This window comes from Pelmatolapia mariae, linkage group LG1 (assembly GCF_036321145.2).
Source record: "Pelmatolapia mariae isolate MD_Pm_ZW linkage group LG1, Pm_UMD_F_2, whole genome shotgun sequence".
Lineage (NCBI taxonomy): Eukaryota > Metazoa > Chordata > Actinopteri > Cichliformes > Cichlidae > Pelmatolapia > Pelmatolapia mariae.
In genome coordinates this window covers 37,699,298-37,720,824 of record NC_086227.1, presented here as the reverse complement: position 1 = coordinate 37,720,824, position 21,527 = coordinate 37,699,298, and the positions used below count along the sequence as shown (strand labels likewise).

Here is a 21,527-nt window from a genome sequence, read left to right as displayed (position 1 = left end):
CACTGCAGCATCCAGATAAGGCCAAGCTGGTAATACAGTGACAGCCAGAAAAGGGCACCTGCATAAACCTACCAGAAAAACAGTTTGTGAATGTATTAAAAAACAACCAAACACACACAGGTGGAGGCAGGTGCAGAAAAGTGCACACATAAACAGGCACACAAAACAAGTTCAACCGCAGATTGACCAGCTGATTGTCCGCCGCTGCCAAGAAGCCTAACTGTCAGGACTGACGTGACATTCCCCAGGAGAATAAAACAAACTTCAGAGGTGTCAAGAAAGTAACGCAGGGAAGACGCAACACACGGAAAGAAAGAATAAGAAGCATGGATGGGAGAGAAGCGGGAGGGGAAAGGAGGAGGAAAAACGCAAGGAGAGGACATGAGGAAAAAGTAATGGTGGGAGGGGGGAAGTGACAGCAGAGACAAAGCTGGGAGAAAGTTGCAGATAAGAGAAGGTGACAACAGATGGGCAGAAAATGCAAACAAAACAACAGCGAGAAGAAAGTAATGAGCAGAGAAAACAGAATGGCAGACAAAAAAATGCTTCAATCTTTTAAAATCATCACAGAAGTCAAGATTTTTATTTGATTGAATTATTCTGTTGTTTTTGTTAATGAGCAACTAACATCAATTAAAGCGTGTGTGAATACCTTTTGCTTATTTCTATTCCACAGAACGTCAGGATTATTCACCACTGATGTTTCCCAAAATCTGCTACAAACCTGGGCCACTGTCCTCACTTCCTGGACATCTTTCACAATAAAAGCACCTTCACCTTGCATTCTTTTTGCTGCTAAAAAGGACATACTAGTTTGATCCCATATACTCAAAATGTCAGAAGTGAGTAATAGTTTTGTTTTCTCACAGACTTTCACACAATTACATTTCTTTTTTGCAACCAGAGGAGTCACCCCATGGATGCCATTAAAGAGAATCGAAATTTTAGTGCACTTTTCCACTGACTTCAATTTTGAGACCTGGAGGCTACAACTGTCTTTTATACACAGTCTGCCGTTCCTCTTGCCGACTGGATGTGGGAAAAGCAGGAGCCTGAACAGGAAAAGCAATTAGGAAATCTAGTGCAGCACCCACTGTCACAGGCGTACAAGCTTCAGCACAGGTGGATGCTTCACTCCCTGGTTAACCTCTGCGGTCTTTGATCTCTGACAACATCCTTGAATCTTGGCTTTTTGAACCGAAGCTCATTTAAAGCATTTTCATTGGTTTATTTATAAACTACATTGTAGGAACTGGTGATATTGATGCGAGCTGATGGAAGAGTATGATATCATCTATGAGGTCACAAATGTCCCGGCTGCTACACCGAAAAAATTAGACCACAGGTCACTTGAATGATGTGAGACACCACACTGTGTGATTACTTTAGTCTCCAGGAATATACCTACCAAGGTGAAGAACATACTCCATCCATCAGCTGTCTTCTGCTTATCAAGTAGAGAGTCACTGGATAAGCAGTTATTACTATTTTATCTGTCACTGATAAAATAACATAGTAATAAAAATCTTTATTGTTCCCAACATAACTGTAACATAAGAACTACTGTTGAACTTCTCCTTTGGTGCTCTGGCAAACAGAAGCCCACTGAGTGAAAGAGTAACACAGAGACAAACAAACAGAGCCGGTTAGGAAAAGAAGAAAAGGATTGAGAGGTTAGCAGGGAGTGCAGCGGGCTGGCAGGCCAAATGGGAACATCTTCATAGGGAGCAGCGTTCTTTTTAAATGCTCTGGGTGTACCAGGGGTTAAGACAAGACTTTGCTCTTAAAGGGCTCATCCACATAACCGTGCTTCGTTTCTGCTACTCATACGTAATTCATTACCTCCTACTCTGAGAGCGACAAGAGAGTGAGAGAAAGAAAGACCAAGAAGGCGAGAAAGTGTATGCTTTGTGTGCAAGTCGGGTTTGAACTCCCACAGAGGTGGAGGGGGGGGGCTCTTAAATATGAAAAATGTCCTCCTCGTCTGACGGCCCGAGGATACACAGGAGTCACAGCGAGAGCATATGGACTGCATAAACAGCATTACAAATCACACCGCTACACACATAACCCCCCTCCTAAAAGGTGCGCACACACACAAACACACAAACGCAGTCGCATGTACACAAGTTCCCACAGAAGTCAGTCTGTGTACAAATCAGCAGGCGAAACAGCAAGAATATAGCACAGAACGTCCTGTATAAACGATCTGTCAGCTAGCTAGCCAGCCCCACAGCCGACGCATATTGGATCTCCACATCCAGCAGCAGTTCCCATTTGAAAGCCACAGTAGAGCTAGGCTGGGGGGTGCTGCTACATAGCAGCTCTGTGGAAATTGAAGGTAATGCCAAAGCGAATCTGTGTATTTATGTGTGCTGCTGTTCGCTCAATCCATTTTCTTTTGTATTTATGGCTTTAATTCATCACTCAGACCTCCTTTGGGATAGCAGCACAATATGAACAAATACACATCTATATTAAGTCGAGACAATACGCTCCTCTTGGTTCAAGAGAAAAGTTGAAATAAACACAAACTCTCGGCAAGCCTTATCTGACTCCCTGCCGGCCAACTTTGCTCATTCCGCAAGGGCATTGTAATTACACACATTTAATTTGTGTTGTTAATTTGTCTATCGATTGGACAAGCGCTGCCCCCTGGCTGGAACACTTTGTGTGTCTGTGAGTGGGAGAGCAGTCTTGTGTGTTTGTCTGAGCACCTCAGAGCAGGTCTGACGCTTGCAGTCATGTTTGTCATTTACTGTTGATCTCACTGGGCACAAATCATTACCGCAACAAACAATCTCCTAATAACAGCCGAGGTCAAACTGCGGCACTGCTGATCACGCCGGATCGTGATGCTAAGAGAGCCGCTATATGTGCAGCGCTAATAAAACTGTCAAGCTGCCAGACTCGAAGGTACATTACATTAAATTTTATGGACTTTCAAGCAACATATAGAAACGCAACGTGGGTCGTTAAACGAACGGTTTGACATTTCGGAAAATACTCTTTTTGTGTTTTGAGCCACATGATTGATACCACTCGTGTCACCTATAATGTCGTGACTGTAATTGCAGTTTTCTTGGGGTTTTGCGTGGGACAATATCTTGGCAGGCGCAGTGATTTCCTGGTTCCTCTCACTTGCCTGTCAATCTAGCGGCGACTCCAAAACTCACTCGGTGAACCCATCGAGAAATAGTGCAGTCTCTCTCTGGAGAGAGCCAGGGTAGCTTCCAGTCCTTATACAAGAAAGCAAATAAGCACATTTCAAAATATGATTTCCTGGAAAGGCTGTTTCTTTATTTGTTGAGCTGTTGCTGCCATGCATCACTGTGATTGGCACAACTCTTTCAGCACTACGAGCTTTGAGCTGCTGCACATACGGGAACCAAAATAGCAGGTGTGCTTAGAGATGCTCACACAGTCGTGCCGAGAACCTACTGCTTTGCACTTGTTGTGCTTGATTAAAATAGGGCACATAATCTGCCTTTGACGCAACTATTGTAGCCGTGTGTAACAGAGGTGTGTTGAGGTAAATAAGTATATTAGAGATTGGATAACCGCGGGGTCACGCTGTGAAGCGGTGACAAGCGGTAGAGACAATGTCAAAGTAAATGTCAGTCAGACAGGTGGAGGGGCAGCGAGGACAGTGCCACACTTGTCAAATCTGTAATGTCAAATGGAAATAATAGGAAGCCAGCCTATAAATACACACACAGAAAACGATTCATATCAATTTTCGCTCACCCAAATCTTTTTTTTCTTTAACAGCTGGGACATAGATTTCTGTTTTGTTTTTTCAGCTTCCCAGTCAGGCTTTCATGGAGAAAGCGGCATGTTATCGAATCACAGTGAGAAGGTCCTGGGTTCGAATCCAGCTTGAGGCATTTTTTGTAGAGTTTGCATTACAACCCTGTGTATGTGTGGGTTCTCTCCGGGTACCCGAGCTTCCTCCACAGTCCAAAAAACATACATGGGGTTACGTTAGCTGGAGATAAGTGTGAATGTGAGGGTGAGTGGTTGCCTGTCTCTACGTGACAGGGTGCACCTGCCTCTCGCCCTGTGAAAGCTGGGATAGGCTCCAGCACCCCATGAACCAGAAGTGGATGGATAGATAGATACAAAGTGACAACCATTTATGTGTTTGATATACTGATGCAAGTCTTCTGTGTCTGCCCTGTGCTGTTATTTGCTAATGGTATGGTTTTAATGCTTAGAAATTAAATTCAGCTCAGCAGTTCAACTCAACAGTCTGCAAATAAAGTTTACCGTAGGGTCCGGCTTTATGTTTGCATCTCGTTATGTTGTTTTTACAGCACACTCTAACATGCACTGCAATCTAAATAACTGATTAACTAGCATCCCCGAAGCAGGTCCTAAAATAACCAGAAATTATTTTCACGCAAAAGCAGCGCCGCACAGCTGGTGTTTGTTCGTGGCACGAGAAGCACCTCTTGACTAATTATTTGAAAAGGTTATTCTTAAATACAGTATCTGTAAAGCATTGTTCAGCAAAACTAAATATTGTTCTCTGACTGCTGCTCTTTTGTGCTGGAAATCTGGATGAGCTCCACGCATGAAAACGTGTAACCGGAGCTTAGCGTAGAACAAACTGACCCTGAGCTGCTAACCAACATGGTCGTCCTAAGCTTAAAATGCCTTTATGTACATTTAAAGCTCACATGCCAGCAAAGGTAAATGGATTTAATGGAACATCCAATGTTCTGGTCTTAGCTAGAACAGAAGAGGTCAGCTTAGGTATGGGTATTATTCAGCCCTGCACACGTACACACACTAACTCCACCAACTCTGTGTTATAACCATGTAATCTCTTCTCCCTGAGTGGCCAAAGATTGGATGTAGTACACGGCGATGTTCCCAGTGTGCATTTATGTGTGTGAGTGCCTTACACCTTCTCTGGCCTACACAGCAGGGCTGGCTTGCTACAGCTGCCCTCCGGCGGGATAAAGGGCGGATGAGTGGGTGGCTTTGGAACAGCAAACCAGCATCTCAATAAAAAGCTGAAGTGGAAGTTTGTGTGTGTGTCTCTGTGAAGCACTGGCAAATTTGATCAACCGCGATGGACAGCAGCCCTAACAAGGCTTAATAACAAGCCTGTCTCACACATACAAAAGCAATACATTCAAAATGAAAATCCTGGCTGTATATTAGCGCAATAGAAAGTCATGAGTAGAAAAAAAACGAGGCTATGCAGCACTCTCCTTTGAATCCACCTGACATTTCATATTGTCCTCTCTTTGATCCTTCAAATGCACATTTCCCCTCTTTCTTCCAGTTCTTTTCTTATTATTGTAATTCTCTTTTCAAACTACATTTTCAGTCCTGCATTAGTTGGCGTGAACCCCTCCAACCTTACGATGTAATTTTCTGAGCAGCTCTTGAACTCATAATGGATTCATGTCAGAATGAGACCTTCAGCATTCAGTTCACAGCGCGTCCGATTTGGGAGTGAATCATCCCATTTTGTCTGATTCCTCTCGTAATTAAGCATCAATCCAGTTTGGCGCTTTGAGCATCAGTGGGAGAAGCGGATGCTCAAAGCTCTGTTCTTTCAATTATATTTGAACAAAACAAGTTTTTTTTTGTTTCGAGAAATCAGGTTCATAGTGCAGTCAGCGAGTTTGTGTCACCTTAAAATGTTTAAAGTAAAAAATGGTGCTTTTTGTCCCTTTCTTCTCATCAGCTTTGCGCTTTGTGTTAATGTGCTCATTGCTGCTCATTGTTTATTATATTTCAATGCAAGCTTTATTATACACTTCCTTTACTTTTGGACGTTAGATTTTCTATTTTGAGTACAGTTAATTTACACAAGGACAGTGAAGTCATTGAAATAATAATTTTCATGGTATATAGACATGTATTTTTGGACATTATTCTCACTTCCTTCATTTCTGTCTGATATGTAGGTGACGCTGAAGAAAAAACATCTGTACACAGTTTGTGTATGAAAGGCTGGCTATTACTATATATGGTGATCCTTTTTATTAAAAATCATGCATTCCCAATTCAATGATCCTTATATCAGATTTTATTGAGGTTTTTCCCCCGACTGCAGCTGGTAAATGTGTTCTTTGTGTTTTCGGTGTGGGTGGATTATTAAGTATTATCGATAATAGTTCAGGAAGTGGTCGTTTTATGAATGTTTATTTTGCAAAAGCTAAAAGGATAAATTGTGTTTATCTGGAAAATCATCCACTACTATCTGAAAATGGCTGTACACTCCCAAACTTGTCTGAAAGACAAAATGTTAAATGTTAATTGAAGGCCCCTTTTTAGAATAAATGTGCTGATATAAACATCAAGGACTGTTTCAAACAGGTTTTCAAAGTGATAACGGGGTTCCACTGGTGGGCCACAGAGCCAGTGCTGCAAAAACATGGAGCTGAATGGGATTTTTACATGGAAAACACAGAACAGCTTGTTGTTGCTCTTCTTTTGAGGATTTCGTTTCATTAAAATTAAACCTGGATGTTAGTGTATTGTAAGTGACTGATAGAAAATTGGGATCAGAGTGGGAGAAAACAAAAGGTTGAAAAGGATGTGTATATAAATACAGTGGCTTATATTAGCCATCACTGGGCATCACATTTGGAATGTAAACAGCCCACTGAATGCCAATCATCAGTTGCTATCAATCTATGAATAGTGTCAGTATTCACCCTCCTTACCTTAACAGGAGGTTTCTAGCAGTTGTGTAAAAGAGTGAATGTCAGATCTGCAGTAGAAAGTGTCAGACATTGTGGAAGACAAAGTTTGGTAGAAAACTGTCAAAGGTTTTGAGAACCTTTGCTTTGAGCTAGAAAAACAGCACCCATTACTTGGTTCAGCTGCGTAGAGCAACCACAACTGAATTAAGCAAGCTACGAGTAGACGAACAAGGCCACCTCCTTCAGAAATACCGCCCAGACTTGAAAAGCTTTAATGACTTTCACTCGGTTTGGGAAATTTGATGAATGACAGTACAAATCTGTTTGGATATGTGCATCAACAGTGGTTTAACTTAGTGGTGGTTGAAGGATCCTGTATCGTGGTTGCAGACCTTTTTTTGTAGCCCTCAAAATATTATCTTGACTTCTACAATGTTACATTTCCCTTACATGGTGCATGATTCTAAATGGAAAGTTTGCAGATGGAGAAGTCTGTTCTCAGAGCAAATAATGAAGCTGCCAAGGAGAATTTGCTGCAAGCTCTCTACATAATATGAGGCGACAGGTACAGGTACATACTACATGAACTGTGGTTGGGTGGTATGTTAAAAATTTGAAAATGACCAAGACCAGTCCAACAACTAGCTTTGAAAATATATTTCTTGGTTCCACTACCTCCTGGCTGTCTAGCTCTCGAATACCTCAGGGTGTTTTCACACCTGCAGAGTTTAGTGCGTTTAAATCGAACTCTGGTTTGTTTTCCCACTTGGTGTGGTTCATTGTACAGGTGTGAACACAATAACTGCAGTCGGGTACGGACAAAAACAACCACACCCTTTGGACGAACTCCAGCGCGGTGCGTTTATGGTGTGAACGTGGTCCAACTCTGGTCCACATTAAAGGTTGAGCTAAAGAAAATGTCCCTTAGCCATATATGCTTTGTATTCTCAGTGCGGTAAGGTCCTATAGATGTGCAAAGGTGTGTACGAGCTAGCGACTAAGATAAATTCTGTGTTCTCCAATAGTGCAGAACACAGCACGCTCTTCCTGTATTTACTTTTGTTGCTCCTGCCCCAGACACATGGGGCCAGTGAGCGAACGCAACATTCTGACGTGGTTTATGAAGCATTATGGTCCACTTGGAAAATAAACTTGGATTTATACTTTTAATGTTAACACTAACATTATTATTAGTATCAATTCAAAATCCAGCGTGGAGATTACAGGCAAAATGATCACATATCTAGCTCGCATATACAAATACTGTAAATAACCCCCCGTAAAGAACGCTCTTTATCACAACGCAGTTTGGTACATACTGCGATGCAGGAATATTAAGCTTCAGCACAGTCTAATCTTGCCCATGGATTTGTTGCATGCAGTAGGTCAACCTTGACCCAAGTTAATTAGAGCTCTAAATATGTACAGCCTGACTCTAATTACACACTGTGCACCGACTCCACTAACAACTCAACTAACCTAATCCTAAGTCTTTAGGACCCAATAGCACAAACTGGCTGGCTTTCAAACGCACACAGATCCTCTGACACCAACAAAGGCTAAAGAAATAATTCAGGATTTACACTGCAAACCTGCTCATCAAATACACACCGACGCACACACACAAATACACAGACACACAACTCATCCGGCTCTCCAGGCGGACTTCACCTCCCACACATATTACTTTGGCAGTGATGGAACAGCAGCATCTCTCCCAAGAGAGAGGAGCAATACGAGGCGAAAGGAGTAGCAAGAGAGACAAGGAGGTGTTAGTCTCTCAGATTAAAACACTAAATATACCAACATGTACAAGATATTTGTTCTTTGTTTCCATCTGTCTATAATCCCTGCCTACCGCCCTCTATTCAACAAGATTTATTGTCTTCAAAGTTTAAGAATATTGCCACTGCAACAAAACAAAGGGACCCAATTTTCCCTTAAGAGCTACAGATGAAACCTTGATAAAGCTCAATTTACACCTATTTTCAAAAGTTTCTTACCAATATTCACGCTATACATCACTGCAGTGAACAGCAGGATTGTGTATGCATGACTGTTACTGTCTAATCCTGAGTGCACTGCAAGTTAATACACAGGGAATTAAACCAGAAATTGGAGACGCTTGTTTACTTGCACCGAGCATTCCTGCCATACCTAATGATGAGTGCATATACAACTTGCCTTGATGAACAGTAAAATTCAACCACACATGTTGAAATATTCAACTCAACCCAGCATCTAGACGAGAACATGCTGATGCTTGTCTCTAGTTTTTTCCCACACCATGCCGTTTACCCAAGAGGTATTTTGTTCTTAGGGTAGTATATCAATGATTTACATAAGGAAAAATAAAAAAATAAATGCACTTAGGTGTTTCTATTTCTATTTCTTTTTAATTAGTTCAAGTTTCTCACGTACCGCTGGCAACCACAGACGTACCACCTGGGGAAAAAGCACCTCCATTTGGGTTTCACAGTCATAGTCTGGATTCTGTTTTGTTTGTTTAGAGTAAAGCTACACAGAAATGATACCTCCTCTTCTTAATCCTCCCACACTAAATCCCTCCATTATTTACCTCATCTAAAAATGTCTATTACCTTAACTTTTAAGCCCCCCTTAAGCAAAACAGTTTTTATTACTGCAAAGCTGAAAGTGCCATCATTATTTCAAGAATTGCTGAAATGCAACCTTGGGAGTCTGAAATAATGCTAAAAGGTGAGAAGTATATATGATTTATGCACTTTTAATACCACAGTTCATAAGTTGGGGAGAATGCGGAAGAATAAAACAGTCGCTCTTTGTTCTGAAGCTCAATCTGCAGAATTTATCTGCTGCTCCAGAAATGATAAAGTAATGATAAAAGACAAAAGTAATCTCTTCCTCATCTCAGAATGTGGCAGGACAGGCTTTTCTGTATTGTTTGTGATATTCATGTTAAATATGGTCAAATAATGAGGCCAGCACTTGTACGAATAATCCCTCCAGGTTTCAGCTGCTCTTAGTGAGTTCCCAGCAGTTTTTTCTACTCTTAGCTATGTATGATGTCAGCGAATGAGATCCCTAATATAGTCATCTCAGGCATTAATATTTTTCCTTTACTGGACCCCAGTAATAAAAATACAGAACACGAAATAAACACATTTCCTACCTATAGCCATGAAGTCCTCGTGGTCCCAGGCTTGCAGCTGCGCTAAGGGGCCGCTGTACAACAGCAGGCCATCAGCCACGTCCGTGATGAACTCCAGCGACACATGGCTCTCGAAACAGGGCATCATGGGAGGAAACCAGGCATAGCCGTTGCCATGGAAACTGTGCTTGTTCTGCTGGCATTCAGGCCCCTCGAACTGAGCTGGGCACTGGCACCTTGGGACAAAGAGGAAATCAAGAGGCGAAATGACACGAGTTAGTGAACGCAATAAAGAGATGGCTCCGATTTTTTCACCGCTTTGTGAAAATTCAGTTAAAACACTACCCCGATCTTTCTCAACCCCTTTTTGAACCTTTTACCATATTTAGCTCTTTCAAGTATTTTTGCACCACGTCTGCTCTCCGTGTCTCCAAGTCTAGTTGTTTTCCCCTCTCAGACTAAGCTCCCCTTCGGCTATCTCGCTCTCTCATTTCGTATGTTTCACTGATGCAGATGTTCTCATTAGTGGCAAAACCACAGGGAGAATCACAACATCACTACGAAACTCCTCTCTCTGTGTTTCCACATATTCAAGTACTCATTTGTACCACTGCTTCCTGTCAAAATTTCACCTCTCACCTTCTCTCTCTGGGAGCACTTTAGCCTGTAAATTACAAATGCCAGGTTTCTTCTATCTACGTATATTGCATCTTCTTTGTCTACATGACCAATCTTATAAATACATAAAATGAGTACGAAATAATCAGGAATTTTTCCTCTGACATAAAAACATGTCCAACTCTGTTGAGTGGTGATTACTCTCTGTAATCACCAGTGAAATGTAAAAAAACAAAAAACAAAAAACATACACCCAAACAACAATGGGACTATATTATTGCAGCCATCTGTTTCCCTTGCCTTTTCACAGTGTGCATTTTACCATCTAAACTCGACACATTCCTGAATCAATTTCTCTTATTTTTTTTTTTAAAAGCTTTCATCTTTTCATGTTTAGTAGCTGGAAATGAATCTCACGGGAAAGTCATGGATTTTTTTCAGCAAAATAAAAATTCCCTTCTTTCAATCCACATGTTGCCAGCAATTAAGAAATATAAAAATTGTACACCCAGCTTCCCTTCCAAATTTGCGCACACAGACGCACACACACACAAACAGAACAACAATGCCTTTCTCCAGGGGAATTCTCTTCCTCCTAATAAGTGAGTTTTTCATTGGTTTATGTTATTCACACTTCAACTGCCTCTCAAGATATTCTGAGTCTGAGCCTGGTGGATCCTACAAGCCCACACAGGATGTGTATTTCCACCATTATGTGTTTGCATTCACACATCTCCTTAGTGTTCCGCAGACAGCTCATTTCTCATCCAAATGTTCCTTCGTTCTCTTGCTCATTTTTCTGCCTCTGCTCTTGTCCAGAATTGAAAGAGGACACGTGAATGCATGTGCACGCAAACAAACAAGTGCAGACTCAGAAATCATGCAGCCCACATACAATAAATGACACCTGTACAAATACAGGAGGCATGTGTCACTTCACTGCCTTCAGATGGAGGAACACAAGCAGGCAAACAAACACTTTAGACGAATGCTAATGTAATATACAACAAGATGTTACACTCTGCCACAAGACGGGTAGTGCTGACTTGCCTGACTTGAACAATGGCCAACCATCAAGTACAAGAAATCTCCATGAATCACCAAGAGCCAAATGCACAAATGCTATTCATACACCTTTTCCTGCACACGTGTATGTTTGTGTGAAATGCAAATGCAAAAAGAAGGTGCACGCACATTTGAGCCTTTGTGGGTAAACAGCTTTAGTTGTATACAGAGTTTTATTCATCCGGGCCCTGGTTTTCTTCACAGTTTGAGAAAAGGATGCTTGAATTCACTATAAGCAGCGCAGAATCAGAACTATCATAGTTATGAAACATTAAATGCCTTTTTAAGGTGATGTAATAGCTTTTTCAACTCGAAGGGCACTCTGACAGAACATGTCTTCACTGAAGCTAGTGCCCAATTTTGTAATGTTAAAGGAGACCGATTATGCTCTTTCCACTATATTTATCACTATAATAGCTTTGAATGATTCATCTTGAGAAAGATTTTGAAAACAGAGTGTAAACCTACTAAAAACACAATTTGCCATTCTTAATTGGAAATGCCAGCTGTTCAAACACATCTGTGTAAAGCTTGATTTCAAATCAGGTGACAAGCTCTGATCCACCTAAAGGTGACAGCACTAGCACACATCTACTCTTCACAAAAACACTTCAACTTCCACTTTAAAGCCACATGCTATAGAAAAGATGGGTATGACCATGGGTTCTATATGCATTTTGATCAAACCAAACCAAATTACAATATCAATGTTGTGCTGTATTTTGAGCCGGAAGTCAGAAATTCAGTTCACAGTCGAAATCTTTCAGCTAAACTCCCCCACTTGGAAAGTCGGGGCAATCGCGTACCAGCAGCACGCATAAACTTACAACAGAAGTTTTAAGATGTACTACAAATGTAGCTTTATTGTGACTTGTTAAAAAAACTGAACAAAAATCATGCTCTATCTGCGACTGTGCTGCAGCACTGTTTAGAAGTGCAAATACATATGCATTTTATTATAGTCCAAGTATGAAGCCTGAATGTATCTCCCTTACAGTTATAGCTATCGAACATTAAATGCCACATTAAAGCAATGCAATGGCTTTCTCCACTATAAAGTGCACATCTTCACCAAAGAACGCCCAATTTCGCCATTTTAATGGGGTCCGATTATGTGCTTTCTACCTACATATTTATCACTAGAGTAGCTTTGTATGATTTAACAAGAGAACATTCTGTACACTTACTGAAAAACACAGTTTGACATTCTTATTTGAAAATGCTACCTTCAAACGCGTCTGTACGGGTTTGAGTCTGAACAAGAAAGCAAAACCTATTTTTCTGACTTTTACAACTGGAATGTGGTCAACTCTGGTTTGCCATCACTCACTGATAAATGATCCAACTTCCAGGGTAAAAGGAACTTGGAATTAGGTGATGAGGGGGTGAAGTTCTACGTTATCAGGAAATGCTAGCGTGGACAATTCGAAGTGCTACAATTATACAATGCAGGTGGTTCATAAAATCCTCCACAAGCCCAGTCCAGAAGTCACGTCTTGTGACTCAGTTTAGTGGATACGAGGCCAATCAGAGAGCGACCAGCTCCTCCTCCCTGTAACAGGACACCTGTCAATCAAGGCAGCGTAAACTTCAGAAGCCAAACAATTGTTTACTTTTAGTGCTGCGTAGAAAACATTTTCATTTTTGCTGTAACGGAGACTTCTCTACTTACAGAGCCAGCTTCAAAATGCCATCAGATGAAATGCAGTTTTTGGCACATTTGTTTGGTTTTTCAGCCCCTGAGGTTACTGCTTATAACAGCAGGTTGCACTAACACCCTATGGCATCATGTTCTGTGGAAGAACAGTTTACTCCATGGACCAATAAGGATTCTGCAACACTTCACTGGTAAGAAACACTTGTAAGAAAAGTAAATAAAAGAAGGAAGAAGCTACCTGTGATTTTAGACCTTTTTATTTATTTGTTGCTTATTGGGTTTTTTTCCTTAGGCTTTAAAAAGTCATTCATACTCAAAAGTTTTGTTGGTGTGTAAGACTGGAGGTACCAGGAAAACATTCACGCCTGCATTTTCATTTTGGTGATGTCACGCTAATTCTCTGAGCACAAGACAATCCGAGGCATAGTTTTAGACACAATTGCGAAGCTCTCCAATCCTCTTAAGGCAGCTTTGTTTTGCTCATTCGTTGTCTGCTGGGAATTGCGTTTGTTAACGCTGGGCCGGGAGCTGTAATCCCACTCCTCCACTCAACCCCCTCACTTCCCAGATCTCATTATTAATCCCAGTGCCTCGATTATCTGCATGTTCTTCCTTCAATCTTGGACTGTAATCTTTTTGTGTGTGTGTGTGTGTGTGTGTGTGTGTGTGTGTGTGTGTGTGTGTGTGTGTGTATGCGTTGGGGTCATATCTCAAAGCCCCAAGAGCAGAAAACTATCCTACAGCCATTCTATCTTTTATTAACTCTTATCTTATCTGCATGTGTTATTTCTTCCCCCTTCACTTTTCTTCTTTTCTATCCTTGCTCCCATTTTCATTATCGTGTTCTTTTATCATTTCCTCTTTTCTCTCCTTGCTACCCTGCACTTCCTTTCCCATTTTTGATCCTCTAGTCTCCTTTTCTTTACCACTGTTCCCTCTCTCATGTGTTCCCATTTTCCCCTAATTCTCTTCACCTTTATCCAACTCTGTCTCATTTCCCCAGCCTTTCCCAAATCCCCCTTTTCCTTTCTATTCTCTTCTCCTTTCTATCTTCATTTCCTGACATCCACTGTCTTGTCTGCTCCCCACTTCTGAACCAGCAGAATCACACATCAGATGTTACAGAGCTCAGGTACTCTAACGTGATTGAAAATGCGACAATCATCTGCATCTCTGGGTTGGCAGCTTCAGCTGCTTTGCCTTGTTCTCTCCCTGTCATCTATTTGGCTGATACTTCACAAAGAAGCAATTCCTGCATTTCCACTTTGGCTTGCATTCAGTTTTCATAAAACAGATGCAGAACATGTTACTTTAGAGCCAGCATTTAATCACGCACTCAGTTTTAAGCCTTGATCACCAAGTTATGGAGCAGTTCTTGCTCACTCCCCTCAGCCTTATGACAGATCCACTAAATGCTAGCACAACATGTGCTAACATTGCTGTTACACCAAATAGAAAGTCTACATGTGCATCACAGTTACAGTAAAGGGTCGTCTTTTCCGAGTCTGAAAGTCTCCAAAATACCAGGAAATGTGCTGTTTACACTTGATTATAGTATGTTTATTCATAGAACATGAATTATGTATCCAGGTTTGGATGTAAAGCACGTTTACTCAACTGAAAGTTCTATAAGTCCATAATATGTCCAGAGTGGGAAAGCACAAGCCTAACGAAGCACAACTACAAAAAGGTATACACAGCTCATCAAGCAGTTAGTGCTGCTACGCTTCAACACAAATGTACACAGGAGGAAAATCGACGTGTGGAACATTACTGGAGGAACAAACAACATTAGATATTTTCTCATTTGGTGTATTGATGATGCTTGTGGAGAGTGTTTCCTGAATCCCATATGTATTCAGACAGTTCACAGCTTGTGGAATACAAAACTGTTCTTGAACCTTTCAGTGACCCCTCGTGACTGCTGGAATTGTCGTGTATAACTCTTAATTTTACTGCATGTCAGTATGTCAAAGGTTATCATCTGAAGAGAATAAGAAATAATAAGAGATAGTTTGAGGAAATGTGTTTTTTCTGACAGTATATGTGTGAAGGGGAGCCCAAAAAAATAAAAAATGCAAGAAGATGTGATATGAAATGTTAAATGTGGTGGACGTTTTTGTGACTGCAAATCAGGTGAGAATTAAAGATTTGTTGTTGTTGTTCAGCTTTCAAACATGACTGAAATCATGTTTATAGGCTCTGTAAAGAAGCTGTGAACTTCTTGGCATCTACAGCTGATGTAAATAATGTAATGTAAACCCAGATCTGTGGGCAATAATTTAAACCCTTTTATTGTGATTGCAATCTGAAAAGCTGAACCTTTTATGCTTTACCGTATTATTTGTCTTATACACCATGACAATGACAGACTCATATGGCTAAAGCTTCAAATAATCATTTTTGAAATGTGTGCTAAATCGCCTGTGGCATACTACATGTCAGTGATATTAAGGCACTTATGCAGGCTGTGGTGTCACTGAAGCCCAGGCCAGTCTCTGCACCTAAGATGGTTGGTTCATGCATGCCTAATATCTTGACAACATTCTCCACACCTCCTTTTACTTCATCTGAAGATTAAGTTTGCAGAAGCTGTGACCTGTTTGTGTCTTTTTTCTCATTTCCATATCTCTTAGTAAGACACTGAAACAATGCTAGGAATGAAAATGTTAGGTTACTTGCATAACCCCGGTTCTCAGACTAGCACGAGTGAGCTGTCTGATGATGAGCTAAATGGAATAAACAGATATCCCATAGCATGACATCTCACTCGTACTACTCTGAGAACCGGGATTACTCAAGGAACCTACAGTATACCCTCCCAGACAGGTTCTCTTGAGTTTCAGAGATTTTAAAAGATTACAGTGAATGCCTAATGATTGAATCTATGCAATTCTGCAACACTGATAATTTGTTTGTATTTTAAAGGATTGGAAACTCATTGGAATATTACAAAAGTGATGCATGAAAGAAAATATATCCAACTGCTATTTAACCAGGAACTTTCTTGCTGTGTGATAACAGTACAAATAAAAAAAAATCAGTGTTCAGTGATGCTTTAGTCTGGACCTGGCCAAAGATTGGATACATGCAGCCAGGCATTAAAAAATAATATCAGAAAATGTTTTGATTCTTAATGAACCTGATTAAAACCTTAATTTGATTATTTCTGACCCACAAGACAAAACTATTTGTTTGAGCAGTAAATATACAGGTTTCTTCATATGTGAATGGTTGCAGCATTATTTGTGGATTAGATTAACACTAGGAGTGAGAGGAATAGCTAATAATTGTGTAAGCGCGTGTGCGTGTCTGTGTGCATGTGAGTAATCCAGGGATTACGCCTAACAGGGATCCAGCCAGGCATCCTGCTCGGGTCCAGCGGTGAGCCACATTACATGCTGGCTCGAGCCAGCCAGACTCAAATCCTGCCCTTTTCACTCGCTGCTTCTAATTAAATGAAGCTGAAGGGTAAAATTAACTTCCACAAATCACAGCAAGAAAGCTTAGAGGACACATGTGTGATGAGGCTTTATGTTCGTCTGCTGTCACATATGTTCAGAGCACATAGATTTGTGTGTTTTCATATGGCTGTACCTGAATATTTGTGTTGTGTTTTTCTAAAGCAGAGAACATGTGTAACAGCAGCTGCTATGGTTTTGTTTTATGTGATGTCCAAAGGCCAAATACATGCACATATGTATGTCATCAGTGTGCAAGACAGATATTCTACCCAGAATGCAACATCTGTAATCTGTTTTGCTGATCATTATAATTTTATTCTAGAGCACTGTCAGATGTTAGAATTAAGCTCTATATATAAGACTAAAACCAAAGTATTCATTTTGTAATATTCATGGGCGTGATTCCACTTTGCTTCATCAAAACATGATCTTTAGCATACGATAGGAAAGTCTGTGGCCAAGTGTGCAACAGTCAGAATGAGAGTTTTCACCTCTGAGGCTACTGGAAAACTGTGGCTGCTCCCACTAAGTTGGGTAAGAGCTGCTGACCGAAGTGAAAAAGTTTTAGAGTCTCTGGGATCTTGTTGACTAGTGACAGGAAGAGTGTAGCAGTAATGCATGTGAGCTAATGTGAGCAGAGAGGTGAGGCAGAAGGAAAAGGTTTGATTTTCCAGTCATTGCGGTGAGTAGCCTGGAGAAGAGCTACTGCTCATTCCCATCAAACAGAGTCAGCTGAGGTGGTCTGGCCATCTGATCAGGTTGTGCATTTCTCCTGGAGAGTTTCCAAATGCACCCAACTGGGAGGAGATCCTGGTGTACACCTACTACTTGTTGCCATGATTATTAATCTCACCCCACCTGGAATCCACCCTGGATCATACATGAGGGCCTGCTGGTCAGATAGACATCGAAAATATCCTGATTATTTCGCTACTATTATAACTCAACTTTGAGTAAGCCAGAGAAGATGGATGGATGTGACTTTTGAAGAATAGCAACAATGAATTAAAAATGTATAGTATTTTTGCTGGAAATTCCTGCTCCTAATTATCACTCCAGCATAGTGAATAAAAAACACACTGAAGTGCAACATTTATGATCCTTTCTGATGTGCTGCACCTTTGCTTGTGGAATATGGTAACACAACAAGCATGTGCCAGGAGGAGTCTGCTGCTGACATCATTTTAACCCTTGGTAAACAATTAGATGTGACTTATTTTGTTCACATCTAACCATTACAGAGGTCAAGAATGTAGAACATTACTGCTCTAGTCTGTGTGTGCGAACTGACTGCTAATTTCATCATAAAACTCAAAGTCTGCACGGAGGTACAGTTGAGACAGTGATAAAATCTTAGGCACACACTGGTGCTGTATTTAATTGGTTGCACATAGCCCTTCACTTCCACCGTTAAAGAGTCGAGTCTGAGGCTACGCAAGGCATCAGGCTGAATTACGCAAAGTTTAAACAGGGTCATCATGTTTCTTCTACCACAGACGCACCAAAGAGCTTATTTCGTCATCGGTGTTTGTAGTTGAAAGGATTTGTTGAAATGTTCTCACCCTGCTTTTGGCCTTGTTTACAGAGTGATTTATGCTAATGAAGACACTCTCCTTCAGTTCACTTGTTTGCTGGGGATTCGAAACAAGAACTGGCAGCATGTGACAGCTAACATGCAAGATCTTTCATCTAGCAGGAGGTTGTGAAAGGTTTGTTTCTATTTATAACAGCAAGCAATGCAGGAGCACACAGGAGCTGGTGCTCCACAAAAATACTCTGAAAATCTTTTTTTCTTGTGGCTTGGGGAAAGGCCACATAGCTAAACCTCTAAACATGTAGGGAAGTAGTATAAACTAAATATTATTAACCAAAATGTTGCAAAACATGGCGGTTTATGCTAAATTTGAGAAAGTGATTCTATATTTGAAAAACTCAAGCTCAAGTATATTCAGTGTGGGTTAGTTGTTTTTTATTGTCACATACTCGGGCTTTAGATTAAATGGTCATATTATAAAACCTTCAGAAAGTTCTGGAAATTCTGATAAGAGAAAGGCAGTTTAATGAACTCTAAATTCTTAAGATGTCCACGCATTCACCCAGGGTTTCATTTGAGGTATATTTTAATATTCCTCATGGGGAAATTTGTCCTCTGATTCTGACCCATCTTAACAGTTATGGAACAGAAGGTGTGGAAGATTTATCTCACCCAGACAGATGGAATTTCAAGCAATCTCCCATCACCTTATCCCTTGTACATCTGCTTGACATTGTGGTGTCATCCCATGACAGTGGCTTCCCTGTCAACACGTCAAAACAGAAAACCATTGCTCCATTTTCACATCATTTCCTGTCTTACCCCAATTGCTACTCGTGCTCAAGTCTGGATGATTTCCATTTTGCTGTTGCTGTGAGTGCCCATATGCAAAATTAGATGCTGTATAGCTGGGCGCTGACATTTGTATGAAAGGATGAATGCAGCAGTCATTCAAGTGTTGAACTGTTGCCGCAAGCAAGACAGACACATACAGACTAGAGCGTCGTGTTGGAGCCTTTTGGTGCTAATAAGGTTATTTTGTGTAGTCGAAATTGTCAAACTGTCTCCTGCTGTCCCAAGTCCTTTTCACTCAAATTCTTTAAACCCAAGAATATAGCAGGATATTTAGAAAGTGTGTGGGAAGCGTATGAATATTTAGAGAAAATGAGCAGTTCAATACAGTGTGATTGCTGAAAGCAGGCTGGTAGCTGCTAGCTGAAAGCACGGATAAAGAGAGCAAAACTTTTAGAAAAACTGTAGTGTTGTACCTGATCACATGGCAGAGCCATCAAGGAAGGTTTTGACAGGCTAATATGCCTTAATCGTGCTTTGCAATGTAAAAGTGAAGTGTTGGTAGAGATTATTTTTCTGCCAAAGAATCACTGATAGCAAATTGGGTGGCACATCAGCAATAACAGTTCACTCAGACAACTCGTGTTTTAGATAACTAATTATTAGAGCAGGAGGATGCAGTTTGAGTTTGCTGTAAAAGCTCTGAGCTCATCACTCACTGCAAATATAGTCCATATAAATTGGGGGAATGATGAGTAAATATCCCCTCTGGAAGGTACAAGTGGGTGTTGGGGTAGGGGAGGGGTTGAAACAGCAGGCAGCGATGCAAGGTGGGAGGGGTGTGCTTGACATATGACATGAAGAGAGTGAGGAATATTAGTGTGTTTGGCAGAGTTGCCAGCCTGAACGAGTTCACAGACTTTGCTTAATTAATAAGAAACCTTGACACATCATTGTTCGTTGCTCCACTTAAGCTCCGTGGTGTAGTTCCCAGGTAACAGCATGATGCCCCATCAATTAGGGAGCAGTCAAAAACAACAGTTCTAACAATCTAGATCACTTTTCACACTCCACCTTAGTCTAAATAACATTTTTCTCTGCATATACCACATAATCGCTAAGCATGTTTAGGAAAAACACTAATATTATAGTTTTGACAGACAAGGTCTACCTGGGCCAAAGTGAGATCTGAATCTGGTTGTGGTTGGAAGGAAGCATCGTATGCCATTGCAGCTATTCTGCATTAAATATCTTTTAGCCTATAGGTCTATAAATACTATGACAATTTTAATAACTTTGTCTCTGTTGAGCTCCACAGTTGATGATCAAGATGTGACTGAAGACTTTCAGCTTAAATTCAAGGAATTCAACACAAATTTTGTGTCAACTGTTAAGGAAACAGACATTTTTATACTCGGCCCTCACAATTGACTGAAAAGGAGATTTATGGCTAAGTGAGGTTGGTTCTCTTGTTAATCCATAACAAATTAAGATGACAAAAGATCTGGAGTTGATGTTAAATGTTGAACTTGCAGTTGGCAAGCGTTCACCAGAACTGTCAATATGAGGCCCAAAGAGAGGTCAATGCAAATGAACAAGGCTGTCATTAGGCTGAAAAAACAAATTAAACCTATCAAAGAGAGAGTAAGAACTTTAGGAGTGTCAAAATAAAATCTATTACATTCTTAAAAAGAAGGAACGCACTGACCAGCTCAGCAACATCTTAAGTCTGGAAGACTACAGAACAAGAAAAGTGGACGATCGCTTTGCTCAGGAAAACTCTCTACAACATCTAGCCAAGTTAATTACACGCTCGAAGACTTAACTATATCATTGTCAAAGTCTAGAATTTAAGACACATCTTCACGAATGGAAATACAGAGGGCTCACAAAAAGGTGCAAACCACTCGTTACAGTCAAGAAGGAAGGTTGATTAGACCAGAAAACATGTGCTGCTCAGCTCTAAAAAAAACATTTGTTAAGAAGAAACTAAGATGAAGTTGTACCAGAATGATGGAATAAGAAAAGCTTGGAGAAGGAGAGAAAATGCTCATGATTTTAAACATACCACATCATCTGTCAAACATGGCTGCCAGTGAACTATGTCACTAGTTTCTACTGATGGTGTAACTGCTGATGGTAGCTGGATAATTTCTGAAGTGTACTGGGCTGTAGTCTCTGCTTAGATTGGGCCAAATGCTGCCAAACTGATCTGACAATGTGCAAATGTATAATGAGCCAAAGCAAACTGCAAAAGCAACCCAAGAGTTTCTCAAGGCAAAGAAAAGGGATATTCTTCGATGATCAAGCCAGTCACCTCATCTCGGCCCAATGAAGCATGCTTTTCAGTTACAGAAACAACTAAATGTAGAAAGAACCACAACAATGATGTAAAAATAACAAAAATAACACAATGTTACAGAGTAGATTCAAACTAGTAGATGAGAAATCAAGGGCAAGGAAATGAAAGGTCTCAAACATGCTCGGTGCAAGTCTCTTTGCCTCGTACTGTACCTGCTGCTGGCAACCCTGCCAACACATACCCACTCAAAATTAAAATTCCTCCACCAGATGTATGTTAGTTCTAACAGCTGTTACA

The 21,527-nt window shown here is 40.7% G+C and overlaps 1 protein-coding gene across 1 annotated transcript in view; it reads right to left on the bottom strand.

Moving 5' to 3' along the window:
- The window catches only part of LOC134631753 (neural-cadherin-like), a 307,958-nt gene that overhangs the window by 82,219 nt on the left and 204,212 nt on the right, over positions 1 to 21,527 (bottom strand). Inside the window, exon 27 of the mRNA XM_063480307.1 lies at positions 9,820 to 10,034. Coding sequence (XP_063336377.1) covers positions 9,820 to 10,034 — 215 coding nt within the window. The remainder of the gene's footprint in view (positions 1 to 9,819; positions 10,035 to 21,527) is intronic.